Here is a 13,138-nt window from a genome sequence, read left to right as displayed (position 1 = left end):
AGAAATACCTCTACAAAGCCTTATTTACTAAATAAGGCTTTGGTTGGGTCATTAGCTCTTGCTACTATTACCCCTACTACAAAAAAGTTGGCGGTAATTACTGTGCCTTGGTAGGAGGTAATACTGTGCCGTACGGTACGATCAATAATTCTTCTCTTACAAACCCCCTACCCGGCCCATCCCTCAAGTAGTATAAGTTAGGTTCGTCGGCTTTCATATCCACTTTATCTATGTTGTAAGTTTTGACTGACCATATAGGATCGGTGGCTCGCTTACGGCTATCGCCCTCGTGTTCCCCTATGTCATGTTTATATCGATGAAACAATTTAACGTGAACCGCCTACGATCTCTTTGGTGTTCATAATAAAGGCTTGCTGGGCTTTTTGTATTCCCTGTTCTATGTACTTTTTTTTCTCGTCCTCGCTGATAGCAGACTTACGAGACTTGGATCGAATATCTTGTTTCATTTCGTTATATTTTTTGAGTTCAGATAGGATTGAACGAAACTCCTCTTCTGAGATCTTACTGTCAGAGAGTGCCGTGGAAATACGCTCACTCACTGTGTTCAGCTTTGCTTCGGCCAGAACCCTGATCTCATCGTGTTTCAATGCCTTACGATGCAGTCTGCGTGATACCAACTTAAGCGTCAACCCTAACACCCCCGCTATCCCAGCTGTTATTTCAAAACCTAGCACATGTAATCAACCATGAAGTCACCTGTCTCACCGGTAAGAAACCGGCAGACGCTATCAAACTAAAATCAATAGTTGCAGAGTCGGCCGCTCCATTGCGTGGGAAGGAGAAACAGATACCAGATAGGGCCCTAGTGAGGTATCTATACCAGCCGGGGGAACACGAGGGCGATAGCCGTAAGCGAGCCACCGATCCTATATGGTCAGTCAAAACTTACAACATAGATAAAGTGGATATGAAAGCCGACGAACCTAACTTATACTACTTGAGGGATGGGCCGGGTAGGGGGTTTGTAAGAGAAGAATTATTGATCGTACCGTACGGCACAGTATTACCTCCTACCAAGGCACAGTAATTACCGCCAACTTTTTTGTAGTAGGGGTAATAGTAGCAAGAGCTAATGACCCAACCAAAGCCTTATTTAGTAAATAAGGCTTTGTAGAGGTATTTCTTGAAAGTGAGCCAGAACCCCCATTCCCTATACTACTCCTCACGTCGACGAAGGACCCGGGTTCCTACCTGAGTATAATGTCTTAAGTCCATCCCCTGTGTCCCCCGCCGTGATGCTGCTGGATTTATTGCTGAAAGTGGCGTAAATCTAAACTCCCTCACTGTCTCGAGTTCTGCGTAGCCTGTACGGCTAGAATCATTTCAAACGTTATAATAGTAGCATGTAGTGGGAATCACGTTGCATTATCTCCTTACTCCATTGCATGTGATGATCCATGTTCGCTCAGTAATCGTTGTGGAACGAATTTGGTATACAAACGCTTGAATATACAATGATCAACAATGCCTGTTTCATTCTCACAGTGTGACGTGTTTAAAGTACGTAAGGTGTGGCTACTTGGTGTAGGGTCGAGGTATACTTAGTACAAAGTACGCTACAAACCCATATATATATATATATATATATATATATATATATATATATATATATATATATATATATATATATATATATATATATATATATATTATTCACTGGCCGGCACTCCTACTCGTCATCGTTATGGGGCCACCAGAATCACTATTCCATTCAGAATAGTAATTGTCACTAGAGAGCGACAGTTCCAATATATCATGTCTACTCATACACATTTAGCAAGTACACAGACATTCAGAATGAAATAATAATCCGTCTCTATCTCACTTTCCATCACTGGATCTAGATTAACACTTAGTCTCTAAATATTATGATTCCGAGGGTAACAAATAAACCCTTTTAAATTGGAAAGGGGTCAAAGGAAGACAAGAGATTCAGCAGAAATCTAACTTGCTTCGAGTAGAGCTTTTGCATTGCAGGAAGGGCTAGCATGTAGAGAAAATACGGGTCAGGGACAGTGAGACAGAACCTAGACTTGCTTCGAGTAGAGGTTTTGGAAATAAGTATCTCCCAGGTAGGACTTAGTATCTCATATTTAGGACATACTATCTCCTACTTTTCCGTTCTAAGGTTCGGATTATAAAGTATGCTTATTAAGCTGAGAAATGTTTGGTCAGTGAATATTCATGACACTAACACACACACACACACACACACACACACACACAGAGAGAGAGAGAGAGAGAGGGGGGGGGAGAGAAGGGGGAGGGGGTTAAGATACTGATATGAAATTCTGGTTGTAACACGTCCTCTGCAAATGTTTGCTTGTCTTTAGCTGGAGTTCGGGTGGATGGGAGACAACGCTCGTTTGGGGTTGTTTTTTTCACGATTGTTTACATGTTGACTTGACAGTGGTGGAAAATGTGTTGAGTGCGACCAAAAAATACGACATGCAAAGAGACTAAATATTGTCGTCATAGCTGTGTGAATTAGTATAAGGAATATGCATATATAGCATGCAGCAGTCTAAGACAAGTCTGTGCACGTAGATTATGACTCGTGCACAGAGCTCTGAGTATATCCAACGCATAATAGTAAAGTGTGACAAAGTGCAAGATATTACAATAAACCAACTGCACCGAGTAACAGTAGAGCAAACTGTACACGAGGCAGTAAAGTGCACCAGTCGGTCCAACACATGACATTCATGTGTAACAGTTAGTTGAACACATGAGTCTAATGGTGAATAAAACAGTAGAGTCTTAAAGTAAATAGAACACATGAGTCTTATGGTGAATAAAACAGTAGACTCCTAAAGTAAATAGAACACATGAGTCTTATGGTGAATAAAACAGTAGACTCCTAAAGTAAATAGAACACACGAGTCTTATGGTGAATAAAACAGTAGACTCCTAAAGTAAATAGAACACACGAGTCTTATGGTGAATAAAACAGTAGACTCCTAAAGTAAATAGAACACACGAGTCTAATGGTGAATATAACAGTAGACTCCTAAAGTAAATAGAACACACGAGTCTAATGGTGAATAAAACAGTAGAGTCTTAAAGTAAATAGAACACATGAGTCTTATGGTGAATATAACAGTAGACTCCTAAAGTAAATAGAACACACGAGTCTAATTGTGAATAAAACAGTAGAGTCTTAAAGTAAATAGAACACATGAGTCTTATGGTGAATAAAACAGTAGACTCCTAAAGTAAATAGAACACACGAGTCTAACGGTGAATAAAACAGTGGAGTCTTAAAGTAAATAGAACACACGAGTCTAATGGTGAATAAAACAGTAGAGTCTTAAAGTAAATAGAACACATGAGTCTAACGGTGAACAAAACAGCAGACTCTTAGAGTAAATAGAACACATGAGTCTACCGGTGAATAAAACAGTAGACTCTTAAAGTAAATAGAACACATGAGAGTAGACTTAATAGTGACTGAAACAGTAAAACAGGAGATTGTTTCCGTGTCTAGGGATTCAAGTCGACCATTTCAGATAAATGCATGTTAAGGTACATGGATCGTCTCCTACTGGAGATAGTAAGTCCTGCGAAGAAGACACTATGTAATAGTCTCACATAGGAGATACTAAGTCCTGCGAAGAAGACACTATGTAATACGTCCCACATAGGAGATATTAAGTCCCACGGCGATGCTAAGTGGTACGTAGGAGGTTGGCACGGAGATCAATGTATGGGCGGTTTGGACAGGTCGTCGCGATCCCGCATCTTGCATAGATATTCGTTAATGTTCCGTTTACCTCTCTCACGGTCCCTGAACCACATTTTCTCCACTGTTAAGTCTGTTGCATAGACCCTGAAGCAAATATATCCAAGAAAGCCCACGCAAGTCTACGAAATGTGGCAAGTCTAGATTTTCGCAGTTCCTGAACCACATTTTCTTTTCTACTTCCTAGCCCTCCTTGCAGTTCCAGAATCTGAGTGTCCTATTTTACTGAATTTAATTCAATTTAAAAGTGATTATTTGTTGTTGATTTTTTTCTAGCGAAAGTATGTTTTATATACAGACAAACGCTGCGCGGAATGAATTGTCGAAGTGTTTTATTGAACGTATACTCTTAGATATAGGAAACAGATTCGTGGAGAGGTATGAACTCCGTTAGCACGTGCTTACCTCGTGCGATGGCAGGTTGACCTTTTGTGGCAGGCTGCTCACAACTTTTAATCCATGGAAGGTGTTACGGCGATTAGATTAAGTGTGATCTCCTCTGGGAATGTAAATGTTGATATGTAAAGGGGGATTTTGTAATTCTATCCAGACGCTCCTCAACAAGATCGTCACAGCAACAGTGGTTGCCATGGGCACCAGACGATTATGCAATTCATGTAAGAATTTAATGCCTGGCAGGTTTTGACACAGTTGACAGGTTACGCAACTACTGTTCTAAGCAAATGTTGCTTGCGGTGCCTGTATTTTTATATCCTTACCAACACACATGAGTCTGTCGTAGAGACCCTGAAGTATAAATATCCAAGAAAGCCCACGCAAGTCTAGAAAATGTGGCAAGTCTAGATTTCCATAGCTTCTGAAAATGAAGAAAGTCTCAGGGCTCCATTTCATTATATTATTTTTTTTCACTATGAACGTTTTTTCTGTAAAATATGTTCATTTCAGAGACTAGCTGTTAGTCTACAACACACATATACACACGGATACAGAGTTGTGACAGAAGGATATCCCATGAGCCCACAATGACCACCATAGTAACTAGACTCTGACTCTATATGAATAAAACTAATGTTTGTTTTATACATGTCAGCTTATCTGTTTAGTACTCCTAATTGAACCAGCCCATACGCAGAGGCGTGAGAAAATTCTAGAGTTCGCACAGGGACTTTTAAGTGACTTGAAAGGTCAATTTATCTGCTTATGAACCATGCACTGGGACGTTGCAGGTCTCCTTGGATTTGAGCTTTAGTAGTGCTTATCCACGTAATCCGCGCAACATCAAGGGCCAGGTCAACAGTTGTAAAAGGTCAAAGTTGAACACATTTTAATAAGCACAGTCGTCACTGAGGAAGGTTGCGAATTATGAACTTTAAAAAGATATGTGTGCATGTTGTCATATGTCTTTCGTTTGTGCAAAAACTTGTGACATTTTAAGGACTGATGACTGCAATTTTTCATGACATTCCTGAAGCGGAATTGACTGAAACAAAGCTTCTGGGCGTTGTATATAGTTTCTTACATAAGAGGGTTAAAATCACTCGTGAAGACTATCTTGCTATTTTCACTGAAAATATACTCTAAACCATTCCCGCTATACGCAGTGGCATTTTGTGTTATTTTCTCATTAATCTATAAAATATGATCCCCTTTACTCTCCTCTGTGTCAAAAAGTAAGTAAAAATGTGACAAGTGGCAGGTGACAACTTTATCTGCCCACAAGGCTACATGGAGCAAAGAGCTGCAGAAATGCCCTGATACACACGCTCACAGACACAGATTTTTATATCCTCTGAATAAATCATTAAAGAAAATTGAATACATTGAACACTCATTATAGTTTTAATGCTTGTTAAAACTCTGTGAAAAGAGAAACTTAATATCATATGCCTATTTTGCTACATCGCATCTTTAAATCTCTGAGAAATCCACATCACCCTCATATTTAGTGACTGCGATTATTTCCCCTTTCATATATAGAATCCTCGGTCGAACACACACGCATGCATGCACGCACGCACGCACGCACACATACAAACACACACACACACGGCGTTAAAAATTAACACCAACAGCGAAAATCTCAACACAATCTCTGAACCACATTAATTTCCTTGTGCACACTGCCAACCCCTTGCCGCACTGCTAAAGCTTAAATGAAGAAAGTCCTCAGGTTTTGAATTTCCGTTCTCACTGGGGCTTATTTTCAAATTTAAATGTTGCTGTTGTTTTATATGTTATGAGACTAAGCGTTAGTCTACGAGAAATGGGTACATGTGATTTTGTCCCAGGTGAGAGTAACAGGTGTCACCCTCATATGTGAACAGTAAGCGTTACGTACACAGGGTGGGTGCGCTATAGTGGACAAACCAGGTCAAGACTAGCTCAAAACAGGGGGTTATTTGCTTTGGGTTAGCGGTCATTGACCCGAGGAATTCATAAGGAGGGCACTGATGCGTGCTAATATTTTCAAGTGTTTACTTTCATACTTTCTTTTGTTGTGTTAATATCTGGTCATGATTACATTGATTCGGTATCTTGACGTATAGTCCGTTTGGCTCAAGAGAGGACCGATGAATTGAAGTCTAGCTCGAAAACTAATAAACATAACATACTCAGTGAAACGCTGATCATAATCAGAACATCATACCAACTCTGTGGGTTTTTATCAAAAAATTTTCCGTAAAATAAATAAGTTGTTTAACAAACTATCGTGAAAATATTGACACAGTTCACTGTTTGTTACGAGAGAGGAGTGCAGAGAAAGGGACAGCCATGTGTTCGAGAAAGCATGGAGACAGCACAGCACAGGCTAATTAGTCCTAGGCCAAATGTTAGAAAAGTCCCTATCTTTTAGGATCTCTCAGCAGCAGTAAACGTGTTATTCAGTAATTAGTATGACACCTCCCACCCGCCAAAAATTCTTGTTGATGTGGAACTAGCAACAGGAGATATCAGGTTACTAAAAACTAACTATGTTCAGTCCACTGTTGAAACAGTGTCCACATGTTCATAAACAAACTGCTTGAGAATTGATCACATTGTCTAATGTGTGGTGACAAGCACTGGTGTTCAACATGGTCAAGATATGAAGTACGGGTGATAAGGCTGGGTGTATCATATTACCTGATTTTCATGATATCTCTACATTTGGCCTAGGAGTATAATGAAGATATAACTTAAAATTTCTCGGCACTTGTACACATGCCTCTCGAACACCCGGCTGTACCGCTGTCAGCACTCCCCACTCGTGATAAACAGTGAACTTTGTCAATTTTTTAATGACTGTTTGTTAAACAACTTGTTCATTATTATGACAAAACTTCTGCAAGAAAACTCACACAGTTGGTATGATGTTTATATTACGATCAGTGTTTCATTGATTATGTGATATTTTTTAGTTTTCGAGTTACATTGCAATACATCGGTCCGCTTTTGAGTCAAACGGACTACAGGATCAGCGGGATTACAAAAGCGACTTAAAAGATTAATGATGTTGACATATGCAGTGTTGTGCACATCGTCACGGCGTACTTTACATGTCATTTAATGGCATCCAGATGACTCATTGCTCATAATTACTTCTTTTTTACTTTTGATGTCACCTGATATCTCGGTCGGTTTACTAAAATAATGACAGTTTCATAATTTCGAATGTGGTTGGCAAAGGATCTTATTACATACCCAGGTAAACTTGATATAGCCAGACTGGGGTGCAATACGGATGACGTAGTCCAGTGCTTATACATTTTCCAAAGCTCGTCACTTTCCGGAATTGTCCGTACCCAGTAAATTTAGGTCGTTTTAAAAGTCGAATAGCTTGTTCATTCCTTCATACAAGTTTGTATATATTATAATATGAATGCATTTCTCTTGAATGGTATCATTATTTCTGCACATGGTAAGCTGTGAAAGTGGGGCTTGATTCGTGATGTCATGCGGAGGAATGTATGATCTAGGTCAATTGCCTGATCCGAATACGTGCAGATTGATGGTTAATGTCAATCTAACCCAAATCCGGAAGTATCAAGAAGACTTAAAATATGTATCGCTACGATTTGTGCTATGATTTGGTTTGTAAAGTAACAGCTTAATGAAAGATAAGAGGGTATATAATAAATATACAATGTTACACTAGTGAATATGGACGTTTATATTGAACTCGAAGATGTGGAGCAGAGACACAACTTTCCTCTAACTCATTGTTTCTCTGCTCTCATGACGTCATTCAACACAAAACATCCAAATGCACTTTGTCACAATCTACTATGACGTCCTTTATACATAGATAATAGGTTTCAGGCGCATCCAAGGGAATCGGCTGTACACACCTTGTCTTCACTTATGGATTTGATCCGTATTATGCATACATTATACATCATATCCGTGAATATCCGGGTTAGGAGAAGCATTTGCATAGGCTGATGTAGCCTGTTTGCTTATCCTTTTTCCTCTTCCAATTTATAAATGTCTAATGTATAATACATGTCTTTCGGGAAATAGTGTTTAAGTCATATCCAGGTTAGGACTAGTCTTCAGACTTGTCGTTAGACCTGACGGATGGGGTCGGGTGGTCAGGTGCGCTGACTTGGTTGACACATGTCATCGTATCCCAGTCGCGTAGATCAATGCTCATGATCTTAGTGACTGAGTGTGAGTGAGTTTAGTTTCACGCCGCACCCGTCAATATTCTAGCTATATGACGGCATTCTGTAAATAATCGAACCCGGACCAGAACATCCAGTGATCAACATCATGAGCATTGTCTATAAATTTGGGAACCGATGATATGTGCCAAGCAAGTCAGCGAACCTGACCACCTGATCCCTTTACGGCATGGATTGGTTTCTGAAGATCAGTTCTAGCCTTTATCTTCACGGACTGCCATAATGTCAGTCACTCTGTTGTTTGGTGTAGATTCGACTGCTTACATTGCTGACTGCACAAAACAAACAGCAATATATCACGGTAGGGGACACCAAAAATAGGCTTCACACACTATGTCCATGTGGGGAATCAAACCCGGCGAACGCCTTAACCACTAGACTACCCCACTCCTCTAGAGCCCTGAGAAAAGGAGACTAGTCACGATAGGACTGGTCCATGCTCTCCTCATGACATGAATAACTTTGAGGACATGTACGTTTTCAAAGATCCCCACTTTCCACATGATGCTAATATAGGTAATAGTTATGCAGGCTGAAATAGTTAATAGTTGTGCAGTTTTGCAGCTGGTAGCCTACCACTTGTGTTGACGATAAGTACAGGTTTTACAGCATAGCGAGCTGTCGGGTTCACACTCGTAAACCTAAACGTCTGCATATAATTTGTTGAAGATGACAAAAAAAACTGTCATTGACACATACAGGTTTGTTCGCTTGGAGTATGCATTGTTGAGTGTCTGAGAGAGAGAGAGAGAGAGAGAGAGACTTCTCCTAAAGCCCATTATTTAGCTCATATGTGGTTGCATAACACGTTGTACAGTGTGATGTTTTACTGAATCTTTATTATGTATTTGCCCTTGTTTTAGGCACACAAGACGATGGTGCACATCAAAGAAATCCATTTCTTCCAGCCAATGGGAATTCTAGGTCCGGGTCACGTGATGGAGAAGATGGCGACTCCACTGAAGACGTGAAGCTTCAAAAGAACGTGGGGCTCTTAAGTGGCGTCACCCTTATTGTTGGGACCATGATAGGTAAACACCATGAATTCAGCTGTATCATCTGATTGTACAACATCTTTCCAGACAATCCATAGATGGATATCGTGAGCACCAACCACACAATCGTGCTAAGTTGACGCGAATTCAACCACCGGAACACCGCTGGAACTGGCCGTTGCGTTAATGATGTCAGGTCCTCTGTTGTTATCAAAACTCCAAATGGGGTCAAAATGGGATCATGTTATTGTGGTCATGTATTCTTAAGGTGCATTGAGGTAGCTTAGTGGTTAAAGTGGCCGAGTGGTCTCGTAGAAGACCAGAGTTCGATTCCCCACATGAATACAGTGCGTGCGGCCCATTTCTGGTGATCACCGCCGTCCTTTGATCAAATATTGCTAAAACCCCTGTATTTGGTTCTGCATAATATTATGTTTGCATGTTAATCACATTAATTCTCACAGACATATACTGAGTATCAAACCTCAGATGGTCAAGTTAGTATCAACAATAGATTTCTTCTCGTCGTCTTCTTCCAATTGTTTATCACTGGTGTCGCCCTCCGCACTCTGCTGAAATAGTGCTAAAAGCTACGTTACATGATATTCACCTACAACTTCTAAATGCTTTTTATAGAGATTTTACTGTAAACCATTTCAAGTTCGTTCGAGATCTGAAATGACGTAGGGTCAGTTTGAAGCTGGTTTCATGTTGTGCCCTTGCATGCCATGGTGTCCTCATTGTGTAGCTGGATGCTCATGATGTTGATCACTGAATTGTCTGGTTCAGAGTGGATTATTTACAGACCGACTCCATATAGCTGGAGTATTGCTGAGTGAGGCGTTAAGCAACAAACACACACCAAACATATTGCTTAGATTTGCTCATGGTGTCAGAACGGTGTCACTAGTTCGCTGGTCCAGATGCTATTATTCATAGACCATATTCGCACGGCTGAAATATTGATGCATACAACGTTAAACAACACAGGACATTTCTTAAGAGAAAATTCTTTTCCAAACAGAAATGACAGTTAAAAACTGCATCAAAGACTAAATATATTTTTAATAATCTTCTTCTCACGTAAAGGACTCATTTAAAGAATACAAGTAGTAAGACAAAGTTACGTATAACGACGATGTAATGAGACGTAGCGTTGTTTCCCTTCTTCCAGGTTCGGGAATATTCGTGTCTCCCCGTGGCGTCCTGGTTGGCTCGGGTTCGGTCGCTATGAGTCTCATAGTGTGGGCGGGATGCGGCATTCTGTCCATGATGGGTAAGCGATAGACGCCATCTGTTCATGTGGTGCAAAGAGAGTGACGACCATGTGTCCATGTGGTACAAAGAGAGTGATGGTCATATACCCACGTGGTACAAGGCGAGTGATGGTCATATACCCACGTGGTACAAGGAGAGTGATGGTCATATACCCACGTGGTACAAGGAGAGTGATGGTCATATACCCACGTGGTACTAAGAGAGTGATGGTCATATACCCACGTGGTACAAAGAGAGTGATGGTCATATACCCACGTGGTACAAGGAGAGTGATGGTCATATACCCACGTGGTACTAAGAGAATGATGGTCATGTGTCCACGTGGTACTAAGAGAGTGACGACCATGTGTCCATGTGGTACAAAGAGAGTGATGGTCATATACCCACGTGGTACTAAGAGAGTGATGGTCATATACCCATGTGGTACAAAGAGAGTGATGGTCATATACCCACGTGGTACAAAGAGAGTGATGGTCATATACCCACGTGGTACAAGGCGAGTGATGGTCATATACCCACATGGTACTAAGAGAGTGATGGTCATATACCCATGTGGTACAAAGAGAGTGATGGTCATATACCCACGTGGTACAAAGAGAGTGATGGTCATATACCCACGTGGTACAAGGCGAGTGATGGTCATATACCCACGTGGTACAAAGAGAATGATGGTCATGTGTCCACGTGGTACTAAGAGAGTGATGGTCATATACCCACGTGGTACAAGGAGAGTGATGGTCATATACCCACGTGGTACAAGGAGAGTGATGGTCATATACCCACGTGGTACAAAGCGAGAGATGGTCATGTGTCCACGTGGTACTAAGAGAGTGATGGTCATATACCCACGTGGTACAAGGCGAGTGATGGTCACATACCCACGTGGTACAAGGAGAGTGATGGTCATATACCCACGTGGTACTAAGAGAGTGATGGTCATATACCCACGTGGTACAAAGAGGGTGATGGTCATATACCCACGTGGTACAAGGAGAGTGATGGTCATATACCCACGTGGTACAAGGAGAGTGATGGTCATATACCCACGTGGTACAAGGAGAGTGATGGTCATATACCCACGTGGTACAAGGAGAGTGATGGTCATATACCCACGTGGTACAAAGCGAGTGATGGTCATGTGTCCACGTGGTACAAAGAGAGTGATGGTCATATACCCACGTGGTACAAGGCGAGTGATGGTCACATACCCACGTGGTACAAGGAGAGTGATGGTCATATACCCACGTGGTACAAAGAGGGTGATGGTCATATACCCACGTGGTACTAAGAGAGTGATGGTCATATACCCACATGGTACAAAGAGAGTGATGGTCATATACCCACGTGGTACAAAGAGAGTGATGGTCATATACCCATGTGGTACAAAGAGAGTGATGGTCATATACCCACGTGGTACAAGGAGAGTGACGGCAACCAAACAACCATTGTTTCTGTATTTCGTCGTCTGTGAAGTCAATAAACACTTGAACGTGAAGTCAATGGAGAGGGCAGTCACAGTTGATTACCATGTTTTACTGCATAAATATACATGAATAAAATGGATCATAAAGAAATTATTACATTCGAGCAATTGTGTCATATGACTTGTACGAAACTCCCGTTTGGTATAAGTCATATGACAGTTACTCGTGTAATAGCCTCTATTTACAATTCAAAATTTGCTGTCACCGAATGCATCACTTTACTGACCATTGTGACATCCCTGGTTCACATGACGTCACACTGTAATGACATCACTGTCGGCCACTGTTATCTAGACCATCACACTGAACACGCTGGTTATTTATATATATATTTAACTGATAGAAAATACAAGATTCGTTGATCGGCTTGGACATTGGTCACTTTTCTCTCCTTGTCTAGGTATATGTGCTCTGGAAAGACAGTTCAGCATGTTTTTACCCTGAAGACATTCATTTACAGGCGCACTCGTCTATGCTGAGCTGGGAACAGCCATTGTCAAATCTGGAGCTGAACATGCCTACCTGCTGCATACGTTCAAGCCAATGAATCGGTGCTGGGGACAGGTGCCCGCATTCCTGGTCGCCTGGCTTGGCATCTTCATCATCAGACCTTCCATGTTTGCCATCATGGTGCTCAGCCTCGGAACATATGCAACCCAGCCCTTCTACACACCGTGTGAAGCGCCGCCCCTCGTCAAGAAGCTCGTCACGTGTGCAGCCATGTGTGAGTAATCGTCCATAATTGCCCTTTACATCTTAGACCCGGGTTCGATTCCCTACATGGGTGCAGTGTTTGTTGAGAAGCTTCAAAGATTAGGACCAAACACAAACCCCGTTGACATATGAATCTACACGGGAACTGGAATGTTTGCCATCTAGTTTCGTGGTTGTTGGGCAACAGAGACTCCCTTTTCTTCCGTTTGAGTGAATGGTGGGAAGTACCAGCAGATCCAGACATACTTACCCTTTTCGAACACCTGGTGTCATCTTCGA

At 41.4% G+C, this 13,138-nt stretch overlaps 1 protein-coding gene across 2 annotated transcripts in view; it reads left to right on the top strand.

Annotated features, from left to right (window-relative positions):
• The window catches only part of LOC137257833 (b(0,+)-type amino acid transporter 1-like), a 39,188-nt gene that overhangs the window by 4,351 nt on the left and 21,699 nt on the right, over positions 1 to 13,138 (top strand). For both annotated transcript variants that reach the window (XM_067795309.1, XM_067795308.1), the window contains exons 2-4: positions 9,252 to 9,419; positions 10,558 to 10,659; positions 12,606 to 12,869. In XM_067795309.1, the coding sequence (XP_067651410.1) occupies positions 9,252 to 9,419; positions 10,558 to 10,659; positions 12,606 to 12,869 (534 nt within the window). The remainder of the gene's footprint in view (positions 1 to 9,251; positions 9,420 to 10,557; positions 10,660 to 12,605; positions 12,870 to 13,138) is intronic.

This window comes from Haliotis asinina, chromosome 12 (assembly GCF_037392515.1).
Source record: "Haliotis asinina isolate JCU_RB_2024 chromosome 12, JCU_Hal_asi_v2, whole genome shotgun sequence".
Classification (NCBI taxonomy): domain Eukaryota; kingdom Metazoa; phylum Mollusca; class Gastropoda; order Lepetellida; family Haliotidae; genus Haliotis; species Haliotis asinina.
The sequence above is the reverse complement of the archived record's forward strand: the minus strand, read 5'-3'. Positions and strand labels throughout refer to the sequence as shown.